The 17,486-nt window shown below is 35.5% G+C and overlaps 2 protein-coding genes across 8 annotated transcripts in view; one reads left to right on the top strand and one right to left on the bottom strand.

The window, feature by feature from the left end:
- The window catches only part of DOCK7 (dedicator of cytokinesis 7), a 190,676-nt gene that overhangs the window by 139,600 nt on the left and 33,590 nt on the right, over positions 1 to 17,486 (top strand). For all 7 annotated transcript variants that reach the window (XR_011257554.1, XM_069593013.1, XM_069593007.1 and 4 more), the window contains 8 exons: positions 2,570 to 2,752; positions 2,860 to 2,995; positions 6,931 to 7,027; positions 9,728 to 9,824; positions 10,147 to 10,281; positions 11,225 to 11,377; positions 16,499 to 16,657; positions 17,301 to 17,401. Coding sequence is in view for 6 of the 7 variants with exons in the window: in XM_069593013.1 (XP_069449114.1) it covers positions 2,570 to 2,752; positions 2,860 to 2,995; positions 6,931 to 7,027; positions 9,728 to 9,824; positions 10,147 to 10,281; positions 11,225 to 11,377; positions 16,499 to 16,657; positions 17,301 to 17,401 (1,061 nt within the window). In the remaining variant the exon portion in view is untranslated. The remainder of the gene's footprint in view (positions 1 to 2,569; positions 2,753 to 2,859; positions 2,996 to 6,930; positions 7,028 to 9,727; positions 9,825 to 10,146; positions 10,282 to 11,224; positions 11,378 to 16,498; positions 16,658 to 17,300; positions 17,402 to 17,486) is intronic.
- Positions 385 to 747, bottom strand: LOC138931578 (NADH dehydrogenase [ubiquinone] 1 beta subcomplex subunit 1). The gene has a single exon (XM_070292489.1). It carries the CDS (start codon positions 656 to 658, stop codon positions 482 to 484), a length of 177 nt encoding a protein of 58 aa, XP_070148590.1. The 5' UTR covers positions 659 to 747; the 3' UTR covers positions 385 to 481.

The raw sequence follows: 17,486 nt of genomic DNA, 5'->3' as shown, positions 1-17,486 counted from the left end.
ATCTTTCAATTAATTTTCTAGTGTTAAACCTACTTTGAATTCCTGAATTAAACTTAACTTTTTTGTGATTGTGTATTAATCGATTTGATTTGCTGTATTTTAAGATTGTGTATCTGTGTTAGTAAGAGCATAATGTTCTATTCAGATTTTGGAATCAGGTAGTTTAGATGATGAAAATGAGCTAGGGGATTTCCCATCTAATCTGTTCCCTGCAAATACTTGTTTAAAATTGAAATTATTTCTTCCTAGAATATTTGAAGAATTTGTGAGTGAAGCCATCTGTACCTTCAGTAATCTTTTTTGAAAGTGTTAAAATTATCTATATATTTAATGATTGTAGGACTGTTCAAGTTTTCTATTTCTTTTTACACTGGTTTTTGTAAATTTTATTTTTATTTTTTTATTTTTTTTTAAGTAATGAGTGTTTTTATTTCTCTTATAATTTAAAAAACGTGAACATTCTGTAATTTAGCTGTAGCCATTACTTCCAGGTGACTTCTTCATTAGGTTTCAATTCCCTTTTATATAACAGACTCTTGTTCCGGAAGGCAGCTAGTTTTTCATCATTCTTCCTGTCTAGATAATATCCAAAGACAAATCCCACAGGGACAAGTACATGTATCCAGTGGTCACGCACAACCTGAAGTAAGTTCATCATGAATGCTGCGGCCTCTGAGCCAACAACGACCCCGAGACCAAGGACAGCGGTGAGAGCAGCCACTCGCGCCGGCGGAAGCGGCGGCCTCGGGACCCTGGTTTTTGTAAATTTTATTCTAGTAGAAATTTACTCAAATTTCTTGGCATACAAAGTTGTTTCAAATATCTTCCATGATTTTTAAAAAGTCTGTAACATTTATAGTAGATGTAAACATTTTCATTTCTGTGACCAGCTTTTCATATCTTTTGTCTTAAGTCAGTCTCGTAGAAATTTGTATATTCCTTTAGTTTGTATAAAGAACACATTTGGGGTCAATGCTGAGCCCCACTTTTGAATGTTTATTATTTACTTTTACTTTCTTTTGGTTTATATTGATGTTCTTTTTTCTAACTTCTTTAGATAGATGCTTATTAACTAGCTAATTTTCACCCTTCCTTCTTTGATACTTACTTTAATTGTAAATATTTTCCATTAATTATTCTTCTAACTACATACTATGCTTTATAGCTAACATTTTCATTATTTAATTCATGTAGTTGTATTTTGTCTTATATTTTTAAAATCTGGTCTGTTCATTTTTGTCTTTCACTAGAATTTTAAAATTTATTTACATTTATGTAAAATCATGGCATCTGGTCCCATCACTTCATGGGAAATAGATGGGACAACAGTAGAAACATTATTTTTGGGGGCTCCAAAATCACTGCAGATGGTGACTGCAGCCATGAAATTAAAAGATGCTTACTCCTTGGAAGAAAAGTTATGACCAACCTAAATAGCATATTGAAGAGCAGAGACATTACTTTGCCAACAAAGGTCCGTTTAGTCAAAGCTATGGTTTTTCCAGTAGTCATGTATGAATGTGAGAGTTGGACTGTAAAGAAAGCTGAGCACCGAAGAATTGATGCTTTTGAACTGTGGTGTTGGAGAAGACTCTTGAGAGTCCCTTGGATTGCAAGGAGATCCAACCAGTCCATCCTAAAGGAGATCAGTCCTGGGTGTTCTTTGGAAGGACTGATGTTAAAACTGAAGCTCCAGTACTTTGGCCAACTCATGCGAAGAGTTGACTCATTGGAAAAGACTCTGATGGTGGGAGGGATTGGGGGCAGAAGGAGAAGGGGACGACAGAGGATGAGATGGCTGGATGGCATCACCAACTCGATGGACGTGAGTTTGAGTGAACTCCGGGCGATGGTGATGGACAGGGAGGCCTGGCGTCTTTTTTTAAATTTACTTATTTTTTATTGAAGGGTAATTGTTTTATAGAATTTTGCTGTTTTCTGTCAAACCTCAACATGAATCAGCCGTAGGTATACATATAACCCCTCCCTTTTGATTGTCTTCTTTAGATATCATAGTTTTTAATATAGGACCTACTTTTTAATAATAGAGCCTTTTAGTTTTTCCCTTCATGTTTCCTGTTAACTTCTATTTACAGTCTTCTGTAAGCCCTAGAAACAATTTTCTGTTGCTAGGAAAGGTTCATTAAGTTTTAGTATCTTAAGTTTAAGGTTATGTATGAGTTACACAAATATTGCCTAAGTCAAATGGCTCTTTCAAAATATTTGATATTAAAGTAATTACTTTCACATTGCTTTTATTTATTTATTTATTTTTACTTTATTTTACTTTACTATACTGTATTGGTTTTGCCATACATCAACATGAATCTGCCACAGGTGTACATGAGTTCCCAATCCTGAACCCCCCTCCCACCTCCCTCCCTATACCATCTCTCTGGGTCATCCCAGTGCACCAGCTCCAAGCATCCTGTATCCTGTATCGAACCTAGACTGGCGATTTGTTTCTTACATGATATTAGACATGCTTTTAGAAGGAAACAACTGACAACTGAAAAAAAACAAGTGGTCTTTGATCATTCTGTCTCATTTTACTGCTTTTTATTTTCAGAGTGGCAGGCAACACACTACCTTCTCAGCAGAATCAAGTCGGAGTCTTTTGATCTGTCTGCTTTGGGTTCTCAAGAATGCAGATGAGACAGTTCTACAAAAGTGGTTTACAGATCTCTCAGTCCTGCAGCTAAACCGGCTATTAGATCTGCTTTATCTTTGTGTATCCTGCTTTGAGTACAAAGTAAGTGATCATTGTGCCATTGCCAAGAAGAGCAAGAGGGAACATAATGTGGAAAAGAAGAAGAAAATTTCCTTACTGTGTCTTCTTTTCTGATGTTTAAATTTTAGGGAAAGAAAGTATTTGAAAGAATGAATAGTTTGACCTTTAAGAAATCAAAAGACATGAGAGCAAAGCTTGAGGAAGCTATTCTTGGAAGCATAGGTGCTAGGCAAGAAATGGTGCGCCGAAGCCGAGGACAGCTTGGTACGTACACAGTGTCTTCTCCTTCTGGTGACAATTCTTTCAGATTCCCTGAATACTATTACAGTGATCGTTTTTGCAAGTCTTCAGTGACAGTTCTGCACTTTTAAAACAGTGTTTTAATGTAGCTGTGAATTAACTTGAATAGCCATGTCTTTGCAAGTTAGAATTCCTATTTAATTAGAGTGAACATACTTCCAGTTTGCTCTGGATAATCTCAGTTTGTTCTTGTAACCTTTGTGTGATTATTAATTGTTTCCCTTATTTTAAAAATAGGTGTTTTTTTTTAACTTTTCAATACATGAAAAGTTTTATTTATTTATTAAAAAATTTTTTTTATTTTTACTTTATTTTACTTTACAATACTGTATAGGTTTTAAGAGCAGTTTTAGGTTCATAGAAAAATTGAGCTAAAAATACAGACATTTCCTGTTTATCCTGTCTTCACACATGTACGACACCCCTCATTATCAGCTTTTCATATAGGAGTTGCCATCTCTTATCACAGTTGATCAGCCTACACTGATGCCTTATCATCATACAGAATCTGTAGCTTACATTGTTCTCGCTTGGCTGTACATCCTGTGTAACACGACTTTGTACTCTTAAAAGTGTCCTACTTTTGCAGTGAATTAATATATCCCATAGATTAGGCAAAAATATTGCCTATCCCAAGTATCAGGAAGAGAAAATAATTTAGTTGCATCTGAAGCCTGTTTCTAATCCCTGGTCTGCTACCCATTAGCCATATAATCTTGGCCAACCATTTAATCTTCCCACTTCCCTTTCCTCACCCACTTGTGGTTGTTTGAGATTTTAAAAGGTAGTGTAACTAATTGATCTTATCATCTTTGTGGTGATCGTGTGTGTGTGTGTGTGTGTGTGTGTGTGTATGAATATTTTGTAAATTGTGAAGCAGTATTACTGCTGAAAGATGATGGTTTAGTCATCTGTGTACATGACGTGCTAACAGCTCAATATATGTTGTTGGCTTAAAATGTGAGTGTATGTTTACATGAATGTTTTATATGTGTTGTTTTTTGATTGGCCATTTAACTTAATGATCCTTTATTTAGGTAAACTTAAGTATCTTTTATTTCCCATGAAGTGATGGGACCGGATGCCATGGTCTTCGTTTTCTGAATATTGAGCTTGACTTTGGCCACCTCATGCGAAGAGTTGACTCATTGGAAAAGACTTTGATGCTGGGAGGGATTGGGGGAAGGAGAAGAAGGGGACGACAGAGGATGAGATGGCTGGATGGCATCACTGACTCGATGGAGGCGAGTCTGAGTGAACTCCAGGAGTTGGTGATGGACAGGGAGGCCTGGCTTGTCGCGATTCATGGGGTCGCAAAGAGTCGGACACAACTGAGCAACTGAACTGGACTGAACTGAACTGAACTGAAGTATCTTTTATATGCTGTGTGTGTTTGGAATTTAATAATGAATAAGACAGTCTTTGCCTTTGAAATTAATAGTGTTGTTTTTTCACTTTAGTTGTATAGAGTTTCAGTTCAGTTAAGTTGCTCAGCTGTGTCCAGCTCTTTGTGACCCCATGGACTACAGCACGCCTGGCTTATATCATGTACCTATTGATTTTCTGTTAACTCATTTAATATGTGCAACGACTCTATAAAGTATGAATATTAACTTTCTAGGTCATTTAATTATATCAAACCTAACAAATAATTATTTTCATCTTTAAAATAAAACTCTCAGAGGTAAATAACTTGCCTAAGGTCATAAACTAAGTGATGGAACCAGAATCTTTTGACTTCTAATTTAGTGTTCTTTATATTATACCATAGCTCTTTCTAGATTTACTGTTGAAAGGAATAGAGCTTTTAACAATATGTTTGTTACATTTTTAAATGTATAGTCTTTGGACAGCTACCACTGTTGAAATGTAAGAAATGAAGTTCTGGATGTGGAAGCTAAAAAAAGAAAAACCACAAGTAAACCCCACTTTCCCCAAACTCATATGTACAGGGAACAGTTAGGTGCAGGGTAGGGGTGGACAAAATGAGTGAAGGGAGTCAAAAGGTACAAACTCACAGTTTTAGAATTCTTAAGTACTAGAGATGTAGCTTATAGCATGTTAACAAATGTATACTTGAAAGTTGCGAAGCAAGTACATCTTAAGAGTTCTTATCATAAGAGAAAAGCATTTGAAGCTACTCATGGTCATGGATGTTAACTAGATTTGTTGTGATGATCATTTTGTAATATATACATGTATTGCATCATTATTTTATACACAAGAAACCAATATAATATTATACGTGAATTGTGTCTCACTTAAAAAAATAATTGAAGTTCTCATCTTAAAATTAAAATAATTCCGTTTGCAATTCTTATTTATATTTGGACACTTAATAAGCTAGGTCACCTAATGATAGACGTTCTTAACTAAGGAGATGAGAGAAAGTTTCCTGAAAAAAAAGTTAATGATAATAATGAAGGTAGATCACAGATACTTATTTTGTTAACTGTCTTAAGATAGACAAATCTTTTTGCTTTCTTTCACAAAATTCCTTAAAGACAGAGGTTTCAAAATTGAAGAAGTAAAGAGGGACAGAAAGAGAAAGAAAAGGAGAGAAAGCAGAAGGAATATCCAGATTAGTCCTTTATTATGTGTCAAATTATATTTGTTTCTCAGTATTTTTAAAATTTCTGTTTGAACTCTGCATTTTTACTTTCATTTTATTTCCATCCCCCCCAGCCAAAGTCTCGTGTTTTTCAAAGAGGAGGAGTAGTCTTCTAGTTGAAAGCTTGAAGTCATGACTTGATTCTGTTGTTTAAGTATATGTATTTCTCCACAATTCTCGATGACTTCTCCACTTGTGCTCGATTAGTCTGAACCACTTCTGTTGCTGCTGCCCCTTAAAGGAGCCCATACCATTCACTCTGCCTTCTGTTTCTCTTGGGGGAGAGCCCCTCTGTTCTCCTCTCCTGCCTTCTGTAGACCAAAAGAAATAATTACTTTCAGAACCTTCCGTAATTTGTAGCTTTTATTCTTGTGGTCTTAAGTGCTGTGGAGAGAAATAAAGTAAATTAACAGGAAAGGAAGTGGTGGAAAGTTGAGGAAGGCCTTTCAGCAGAGGTGATGAATAACTGGCCAGTGAAAATTTGTGTGAAAAACAATCAGGTAAAAGGAACAATCACTATTGTGTACATCCTAAATCAAGAGCATATGTATTGAAACTACACACACACACACACACACACACACACACACACACGATAATGGTTGTATAAACAAAGGTGGAGAAAATAAAATCATATCATGCATATCTTATAAACCATGGTTAAGATTTTCAGGAAGTCAGAATTTAAAAGTTTGCTTATTTACAAAAGTGTTGGGTTTTCTATATTATATTTAGCATATATGTCCTGTAGCTGTTGTGAAAATTTTTAATAAAAAGCACCATTGTCAGGTTTTTCCACTTGTGTGGAGGATAAAATGGCTGTGTTAATAAAATTACTAACATTATGTAGTATCCCTTTTTAAAAATTTTATTTACTTATTTATGGCTGTTCTGGGCCTTCGACGCTGCATGGGCTTTTGTCTAGTTGTGGTGAGCAGGGGATGCTCTCCAGTTGCGGTTTGTGAGCGTCTCGTTTTGCTGGCTTTTCTTGTTGTGGAGTGCAAGCTCTGGGGCGAGTAGTCCTCAGCAGTTGGAGCACCTGGGCTCAGTCACTGCGGCTCCTGGGCTCTAGGGCTCAGGCTCAGTAGTTGTGGCGGGCTTAGTTGCTCTGCAGCATGTGGGATCTTCCTTGATCAGGAACCAAACCCATGTCTCCTGCACTGATAGGTGGATTCTGTACCACTGAGCCACCAGGGAAGCACTGTAGTATTTCTTATATGTTTGCAAATATACATGGATGTGGTCTGACATGACATTTTTAAAGAAGGTTTTGAAATTTGTTTGACAGAGAGAAGCCCATCTGGAAGTGCCTTTGGAAGTCAAGAAAATCTGAGGTGGAGAAAGGATATGACTCACTGGCGTCAAAACACTGAGAAGCTTGACAAGTAATAAACCTTCTATTTTATCTTATTGATGGGCTTGTTGAATTTCAAGTGCAAGAAGAAAATGATTACTTTTAGTGTTATTTTATATAATTAAGCATTCAAATTTTAGAAGTCAGAACAGTTATATTTAATTTTTCCATTTTGGATTAAAAACAATTTGGGGGAAGAATTTTTCATATGGTATAGTAAAGCTAAAGGTTACCTATTTAAATGTCACTTTATTTTCCCCAACAATCCCCCCTGGAAAATGGATTGAGCAACTATTTTTGAAATGTCACTATTGTGGGTGTCACACTGAAAGTAAATATTTCAAGGATTATAAAAAATTAGAAAATCTTTGCTCTCTTAGAGCTTAAAATATAGTTAAAGAAAGACAAAACACTATAAGTCTTCTGTTTCTAGTATGGAGACAAACTAGGTACACCAACTGGCCACTCTATTGCCAAAAACAACTAAAAATACACTTTCGTGAGTCCAGGATTCTAAAGGACTGCATCTTCATAAGGGGAACTGGAAATAAACCCTTCTCACTGCCCAGGTAACCACAGATAACATTGCTTGGCTTGAAAATTGCTTGGCATTGTGTCAGAGGGCTGCAGTCTTTTCCTGATAATTTCTAATTTCAAATTAGCCCTCAGGTAACTTGATAGGCCCCTAAAACTTTGAGAATATAGTGACCAATTCATTTGGGTTTGCCTAGTACTCTTACATTTAGCAGTGAATGTCCCAGGGACCCCCCCCACCCACCCAGTCCTGTCCTAAATTGGTCACCCTGAGAACCATCTTCTGTCCAAACTTTAGAGGATTCTCACAGAGAAGCTTTCAGAAATATTAGCTCTCCTACATGCTCAGTAGCTCAGTCATGTCTGACTCTTTAGGACCCTGTGGACTGCATCTTGTGACGCTCCTTGTCCATGGGATTCCCTAGGCAAGAATACAAGGTTGCTGTTTCCTTCTCCAGGAGATCTTCCTGACCCAGGGATCGAACTCACATCTCCTGTTTGGCAGGCAGATTCTTTACCAGGGAAACCAGCTCTCCCACAGTAAAATCATAAAACACAGGAAGCAAGGCCCTGTGGGAGCCAGCAGAGACAGAAGCAGCAGGATCAGTCCCACATAGATAAGTTTAAGATTGTCAGAAACTCTTAGTCTCTTTATGCTACTATGACAAAATGACATGCACTGGGTCACTTTTAAATAACAGAAATTTATTTCTTACAGTTCTGAAGGCTGGGGAGTTCAAGATCATTGCACCAACAGATTCAGTATCTGGTGAAGGCCCTTTTCTGGGTTTATAGGCTTCTTGCTGTGTTCCCTTACAGTTTAAGGACAAGGAAATTCCTAGAGGCTTCTTTTATAGAGGCATTAATCTCATTCATGAGGGCTCTGCCCTGATTCTCCCAATCACCTTCCGAAAGCTGTACCTCCTAACACCATTACCTTAGGCATTAGATTTTCATTGTATGAATTTGGCAGGAAAGACACATACTTGGACCAGAGTAGATGCTGTATGTAACTGTGTTAAAAATTCTTAAAGTTTGGGGGTCTGCTTTTCTGTCTTTTTTGTCCATTTCTTTAATTATTTTTCCATATGTATTGTGTTTTTTAAAAATCACAAAGCACTGAGATACTGTGTTATTAGTATGCGGCTTTACTTCTGCACTTGTGTTATGTGGTCCCTTCCCTTATCTTACTTTGCTTGAAGGAAGCCCTTTTCTTCTTTTTGGTATTTTCCTGAGTCTTTTGGTTTAAACATCTTGTTTTTCATGTGTCTTCACAAAATCTCACTGGAATTTTAAGTTTGAATATTATATTTCTTTTCCAATTTAATTCTAATATTGTATTTTCTCCTTAAATTTATAAAATGTAAATTCATAAACTGTTCTCTTTAGTGGTAGTAATAAAGATTCAGACTTTAATTAATAGCTAACTTTGAACAGATAGCATTTAATATGCCCTTGTATTTTTGCTTTGATTTATATATATATATTTTTGGTCTATTTGGTTGTAGTTGCCATATATACATTGTGATTGAAATGTCAACTTTACTCATAAATTGCATATATTCATTAAATTTTAATTAAATAATACTTTTGTAAATATTAGTATTCAAGTAAACCACTTTATTACATTAAGTTTTATTTCTAATGAGTAATTCCATCCAGAATCTCACTGAAGAGTTACTCGTTTTCTGTATTAAAATTTTTGTATCAGAAATTTGGGAAAATTAGACAAAACTTTATTTTTAAGAAAGTTCTTTTATCCTAAATAAATATGTTGAAAATCCTTGAAATGGTAACATGAATACTAAACATTTTGGGTACTGCTTTAAAGTAGCCCTAAATACAAGCCTATATAGCACCACCTAGTGTCTGTGCCGTTTAGAACAAAACAGTGTTTTCCTGTGTTTGCTATAACTCTCTCTGAAAGCCTTTAGTGGCACTGTAGTACTGTAATGGGGTGAGAAAGTCTTGGCATGTTTGACAAATGTAGATTAAAACAAAACATTTTTAAACATGCAGAATATTTTTCCTTATCCAATTAATAACTTCGCACTCGGGCAACTATTGGAAAAACTTCCCCTGAAAAAATGATTCCAAGGTTTTTAAATTTCTGTACATCTTTAAGTCTTTTGTGAATTTCAGATCTATTGGATTTTCTAAAAGATAACATATAATTTCTTCTAATCTTTTGTTTTAGGTCAAGAGCAGAGATTGAACACGAAGCACTGATTGACGGCAATCTGGCTACTGAAGCAAATCTAATCATTCTGGATACATTAGAGATTGTTGTTCAGGTAAAAACACTAATAAGAGGAATTTAAACTAGTATAGATTTGGTAAATTAGGGTTGGGGAAAAAGGTATTTATTGAACCATATAATTATATTTAAATATCAGTAGATCCCAAAAGTTATGTCCTCGCTTCTCTTTTTTTCTCATTTAAATTCTGTCCATTCTTTTTTTCCCCTTTTCTTATCAAAATCCCTCTCAGCTTCTTTTCTTTGAGGAGCTTCTAGATCTTACGTTATCTTTTTCCTATTAAAATTTTTATTTGTTAATTTTTACATATTCTGTCTCTAACCAGATTACAGTTAACATCTCTGTTTTAAAATCGCAGACAGTTTCTGTAACAGAATCCAAAGAGAGCATCCTTGGTGGGGTGCTGAAAGTGTTACTACACAGCATGGCCTGTAACCAAAGTGCAGTTTATCTACAGCACTGCTTTGCTACCCAGAGAGCCCTGGTTTCAAAGGTGGGTTATTTTTGTGCCTGCTGTCTTGTCAGACTTTGTTTTCTTTGCTAACATTGTCTAAGATCACTTGATACATTCATTGATTATATCTTAAATATATTTATAGATAAAATTTTAGTAATAACCTAAGACTTGATTCTTCATTGCCTTTCCTCTACTGCTTATTTCTTTCTTATTTGGACTACCTTTAACCTGTTTTCTGGATTGGAAAAAAAAAAAAAAGAGTAGTTCTGATGTGGAGAAGGGCTTGAAATTAATAGCCTGTCTTAAATATTGGGCTTTTTGTGTTTTCATCTTATTTTATCTATTTCTTATTGATGTGAATTATCAAGAATTAGTGTGCCAGTTGTTCAGTCCATTGAAATTAGCTTATCCTAGGTCAATGGAAAGAAAAGAACTTGTTTTGTTTAACTACTTCAAATATTTATTTCCTCTGAAAATCTATATTCTTAATCTTGAAGGTATCTATTTCATCTTTTAGTCATCTTATAAGATGAAACTTAGCCAGTGAAGATAAAATATACCATTTTGTAATAGTAGGAACATTTCATGATGTGCAGCAAAAAACTAACATAATATTGTAAAGCAACTATATTTCAATAAAAATTAATAAATTTTATCATAGACTTATTATGTGTTACTATAGTAAGTGTTTTATTCACATTATCTAATCTAAGGTAGTCATACAGTCCCACATAGGTAATATTATTAAGCCCATTTTTTGGAAGAGAAAGCCTGTCCAAGGTCACAGTACTAACATAGTCCATATTCAAACCCAGTCTGTCTAGTTCTCTGGTCCATTTTATTAACCAGTAGCAAATATCGTCTCTTAAACATGCTTTCAATTTCTGGGCTACACTAACAAATCTCTCCATCAGGCTATATTAACACATATGTGAAGCTCCTGCTACATAAATTCAGTGGTGGGATTGTTTCTTTACAGTTCCCGGAGCTCTTGTTTGAAGAAGAAACAGAGCAGTGTGCTGACCTATGCCTCCGGCTTCTGCGGCACTGTAGCAGTAGCATCAGTACCATACGGTCACATGCTAGTGCCTCCCTTTACCTGCTTATGAGACAGAACTTTGAGATTGGGAATGTAAGTGTTTCATTGTAGGACTGTATCTTTGGATTCATAATGAACTATAACTTCCATAGGTATCTATTAAGTGGGTTTGGGGAGAGCATGGCATTTTGGGGTGTATTTTGAGTCTAATCTTAAGACTATTTCTTTTTCTCATTCTGTGGATGACATAAAAATCCAAATCTCCAGTTTTATTTTGTATACTAACAATAATGTATAGTAGTACAGATTTAAACTACAAATGTATGTTGAACGACTATAAATTATAATTATCATTAAGTGAAGTAAAGTAATAAGAAAAATTAAAAGTTTAAACATCTTTGCTCGATATTTTATGATTCTATGCCAGTCTTAGAAGAATTCCATGTCTTCATTTATGGTTTTTTATTTGATTATAGATTTATGTGTTGTATTTTTCCTAGCTTTTTGAGTCCAATGTTTAGTTCATTTATTCTTACTCATGTAATTATTTAAGGTCTAGAATATTGCATTGTGCTCTTTTGAGGTCTCATTGGTTCTAGTACCTAGTATTTTTAGTATTCTTGGTTTCTATTCAATACATAATTTGTAATTTCAGTTTGTATTTTCGTTTCAACCTGAAGTTTTAAAGTTGTGATGATGATGATGTTCCATTGCTCAGTCATGTCCTACTCCTTGCGACCCCATGGACTGTAGCACACCAGGCTTCGGCGTCCTTCACCATCTCCCGGAGCTTGCTCAAACTCATGTTCATTGAGTCGGTGATGCCATCAAGCCACCTCTTCCTCTGTCGTCCAGTTCTCCTCCTGCCTTCAATTTTTCCCAGCATCAGGGTCTTTTCTAATGAGTCAGCTCTTTGCATCAGGTGGTCAGAGTATTGGAGCTTTAGCTTCAGCATCAGTCCTTCCAATGAATATTCAGGATTGTTTTCCTTCAGGATTTACTGGTTTGATCTCCTTGCAAAGTTTTAAAGTTTTGATGATAATTTTTGGGTTTTGTTTGTTTTCCGGCTATCCTGTGGCTTGCAGGATCTTAGTTCCCAACCAGAAATTGAACCCAGGCCCTCAGTAGTGAAAGCGTGGAGCCCTAACCATTGGACTGCCAGGGAATTCCCAGTAATTTTTAGTTTAACTGCAGAGTGATCATAGTACAATTAATATGTCTCCATTTTGGAACTGTGGATGTGTGTGTTTGTGTATTCAAACATAAAATGTTTTCATTAATGTGTTACACAAGCATTTAAAAAGAAGCAGTGCTTTATTTTTGTCTCTTTGGTTGACTAAAGGAGATGATTTAAAGCGTACATATTGTCTATTTCTCCTTTTGGTCTTATTTGGTAAAGTGATATTCATAACTTTGGTATGAAAACTACTTTGGTTTGATAACTACTATTCATAACTATTATATCTTACTAAGAATTATTCCCTTTAGAATTGAAGAAGACTCTGAGATGGCTTAATTTAAAATTTTTATATTTTTGACCTGACTTCTGCCTTGTGTACTATTGACCTCGACTTTCTTTCTAATTTGGATGTGGCTTAGGTTATCTTTTTGCCTGTCCTTTTCTTTTCACTGTTTTGAATCACTATATTTTAAATGTGTGTCTCATCTACAACATAGAGTTGGGTTTTTGCTTTGTAATTCAGTTTCTAAGTTGAATTAAACCTTTCATCCTTGTTATTATATCAGCTACATCCTGGATTTGTGTTGTACGATTCTGTTATGCTTCCCCACTCCTCTCCTTAAAAAAATGTGTTGGTTGTTTTCATCTTGTACGTAGTAAGTTCCCCTTAAAGTTTCTATTGCTTTAGTGGTTACCTTTATAATTATGTAGTACCTTCTATCCTCTGTTTCTTTAATCAAACATTCTCAGTGGAGGTGGTATTGTCACCAGCCTAGTGGGTATTGGTTCTTAGCTATCACAGTGGCTTCCTTTGAGTTCTTATATTTGTATGATGTTTTTTTCCTTCCTAAAGTTAATGGCTTCATAAATTTTTTATAATTCAAAGTAAAATATTTTAATTAGAATTTTCATGTTTCATGACCACATTTTCCTATTAAGTATTCTTTATCTGGTATTTCACTGATCTTCTTTACCTTTTTGTTATTCAACATAGAATGAGGGAGTTTATATTGGCCCAGGTATTTGTAGGACATTCTATTTCTCTCCAGCCCTTTGGGATTTTTTTGGTTGTTTTTTCCTCAAGACAGATAGTTTTATCACTTCAAAGTGAGTTTCTTATTTAAATTTAAAAGAAGTGTTTTTCCCATTATTTCTTAAATCAGCACCCTAGGATTCCTCGCTATTTGCTATCCCCTCTTTGCCTTCCATTGAAGCTGCTTCCTATTTAGCTTGTCTTGGCAGCTCTTATGCATTTTTCTAATGTATAGATTATATCAGTCTCCTCATTTTGGTGAAATAGAGTTTATGGACTTCTTTTTCTATTCATCTTTTATTTTTATATGAAATATAGGAGAATAGGTATCTCAAACTGTCCTATTTTTACTGGAAGCCAAGTCTTCTCTTCTAATTCAGAACAAAGAATCTAGTTACTTTATAGATCTTATTAGTTTTTGAAATAAGAGTCCCTAAAATTTGACTACACTTGGAGTTTTCCTCTGTTATTTTAGGAAAGCTTTATATTAATACAGGAGAGTTAAAAATGGGTAATTTATCATGTTAATGTCATGTAGTACCTCTAGAAAGGAATAGGTGATTTATACTTGGCATGATTTTATATAGATTATATATTCAAGAGATATTAGAACTAAGTATTAAATTGTGTTCTAGGTATTGTGGTAGGCATTGGGCAAACATAGATAAAAGGAAACTTATTTTAAAATAGCTTAGCATCTACTAGGGTAGGAGATGAACAGGTAATGTTCAGCTAGTAATAGTAAGTACCTACTTTAGATGGTTTTGTGAGGATTATGTAAATTAATATTAAATAACACACATTATATCAGTAACTGGCTCTGAGCAAATGTTCAGTATGTGTTTGCTGTTGATATACTGAGAGGCAAGCACAGGGAACTGTATAAGCACAGAGAAAAAGAGCATATACTCTCAAGGAGGGTTTCAGAAAGAGGAGATGCCTGAACTAAGGATGAAGAATTGCTGATGAAGAATTGCTCATGCAGATGGAGAAGTAGTGGGTAGACTTTTTAGGTAACAAAAATGGCACATACATAATTAGAAAGGCATTGAGGTGAGAGAAGGAAATGCAAACAGAGAAGGAAACTTTTTTAGCACTTCTTAATTATTATGGCTCAAAGAGAGAGTAATAGATAAAATTGTAATTGAAATGTTTAGATTAAGCTGTCATAGGACAGATACTTGTTTATCACTGTACTTTCAGTTCCCACCATGTAGTTTGGCAGGTTTATTTGGTCAAATACATGAATTTTGTCTACAAAGCTGTGAGCAGCCAGTGAAGTATTTTAAGAAGAAGACTGATATGTACATTCAGATTTACATTTTACAAAAATTTCCCTGATGCTACTTAGCAGGTAAGGAAAAAGAAAGATTGGTTAGGAAGTTATTGTAGTAATCCAGGTAAGAAATGATAAGGGCATAAAGTAAAGCAATGGCATTGAGAATGGAGAAAGAACAGATTGGAACAGATTAGAAGATGATGTAGATTGAGTTTATAGTATGAATAATGAATGGGCAGAATGGCTATGGAATGACTCCTGGTTTGGGGCCTGTGTAACTGACTACAATAGTAGCACCGTTTATTTAATCAATAGGACAGACTTTATTTTCTTGGGCTCCAAAACCACTGTGGGTGGTGAGTGCAGCCTCGAAATTAAAAGATACTTGCTCTTTGGAAGAAAAGTAATGTCAAACTTAGACAGGGTATTGAAAAGCAGAGCCATTACTTTGCCTGCAAAGGTCCATATAGTCAAAGCTATGGTTTTTCCAGTAGTCACGTACAGATGTGAGAGGTGGACAATAAAGAAGGCTGAATGCTGAGGAATTGATGTCTTCGAGCTGTGGTGCTGGAGATATTGAACCTAAAGCTCCAATAGTTTGGCCACCTGATGCGAAGAGCCGACTCATTGAAAGAGACCCTGATTCTGGGAAAGATTTTAGGCAGGGGGAGAAAGGGGTGACAGAGGATGAGATGGTTGGATGGCATCACTGCCTCACTCAATTGACATGAGTTTGAACAAGCCCCAGAAGATAATGAAGGACAGGAAAGCCTGTCATGCTGCAGTTCTTGGGGTTGCAAAGAGTTGGACACCACTTAGGGACTGAACAACAACAAAGGTTGTCACTGAAAACCTCTTAAAAGTGTTTTCATAGTGGGGAATGGTGAAACAGAAATGAATTTACAACAAAAAAGGAAGAATGTAAACTCTTACAGTCATCATTCCAAAGAATATACCTTTAAGTTACTTTGTATAGGATATGAGTTAAGTTATACTTTTATCATAGCAGTGGACATAATTAAATCAGGTAGAGTGTAGTGACCACATCTGACACTTAAGAATTTTGTGATGTTGGTCAAGTTCTTTAATGTCATCTGTAAAAATGGTGCTATTGTTAATAACATATACCTCATAGAAGGTCAGAGAAGGCGATGGCACTCCATTCCAGTACTCTTGCCTGGAAAATCCCATGGACGGAGGAGCCTGGTAGGCTGTAGTCCATGGGGTCGTGAAGAGTTGGACACGACTGAGCGACTTCACTTTTCACTTTGATGCATTGGAGAAGGAAATGGCAACCCACTCCAGTGTTCTTGCCTGGAGAATCCCAGGGATGGGGGAGCCTGGTGGGCTGCCATCTATGGGGCTGGACAGAGTTGGACACGACTGAAGTGACTTAGCAGCAGCAGCAGCAGCAGCAGCAGCAGCAGCAGCAGCAGCAGCAGCATAGGTCGATGTAAAGTCTAGGCACAACTTCTAATTCAAGTCTAACCCACAATTTTTTTTCAACTTTGTTTTTTAGGCTGTTATCACAGGAAGATTCTAAGCTTTATGTCCATTTAAAAACAGGATTTCAATACTACACATTTCATTACTTTTTCAAAAATATTTTTTCTAGAATGATGTTTTATACTAACTTTTTCCTTATAGGAAGTGAAAAAAATAGACACTTCCCCTTTAAGCTTTCCTTTATTAAATATCTGCCTGGCAATTTCTCTGTTACAGAACTTCGCCAGGGTTAAAATGCAGGTAACCATGTCACTGTCTTCCTTGGTGGGCACATCTCAGAATTTTAATGAAGAATTTTTAAGACGTTCTTTAAAAACTATACTGACATATGCGGAAGAAGATTTGGAATTGAGGGAAACAACATTTCCTGATCAGGTCAGAAATGCTACTTTTTAGAGCATGAACTGAAATAGGAATTGTAAATAGGCATTTCCCAAATTGTTAAATCAAACTTCAGTTTTTCCTGGCAGAACCTGTATTTTTCTTTCAATCCATATGTGTCATAGATAGGACAGAATCTCTGTTTTAATAAGCCACTCTTCTTTCTCATAATGGTTAATATTTTTGGTGTTTAATTCTGTGAATTTGTGCCGAAAAGAACACTAGACTTAGTCAGTATGGATAAACAAAAAACTTTATGATGAAAGTGTTCCCACTGATTGGTGAAACAGTAGTTTGCCTCAAAAACTGAGTTTATACAAACTACCTTTTGAGAAAATCTGAAAATCAGAAAGAACTTCGTTTTGTATTCCTTATATCTGTATATGTTTCTTATTTCTACTAGTAGTTCTACTTGTTTCTGAGTGAGAGAAGTGAAAAAATAGTGGGCTGATGAATTTGTATAAAATTTACTCTTCACCCATCTTACCCCAGCATACCCACACTCTTTACAGAACTATATCAAAATTGTTTGTTTTGAAAGCTTTAGATTTCCAATCTGAAATATCTTCCAAACTAATCTAATGGTTGTGAATAAATGACAGCTGAAGAATGTTTTTCATATAATTCTCTGCTACAGGTTCAAGATTTGGTTTTTAATCTCCATATGATCCTTTCTGATACTGTTAAAATGAAGGAACACCAGGAGGATCCTGAAATGTTAATTGATCTAATGTACAGGTAGTGTTTGTTTAATTCACTTATACCTTGTATTGTTGTTGGCTGCTTAGAGGTTTTGTCCACCTCTTTTGTGACCCCATGGATG

This window comes from Ovis canadensis, chromosome 1 (genome assembly GCF_042477335.2).
Source record: "Ovis canadensis isolate MfBH-ARS-UI-01 breed Bighorn chromosome 1, ARS-UI_OviCan_v2, whole genome shotgun sequence".
NCBI lineage: Eukaryota > Metazoa > Chordata > Mammalia > Artiodactyla > Bovidae > Ovis > Ovis canadensis.
Note: the sequence above shows the minus strand (reverse complement) of the source record. Positions and strands in the feature narration are given on the sequence as shown.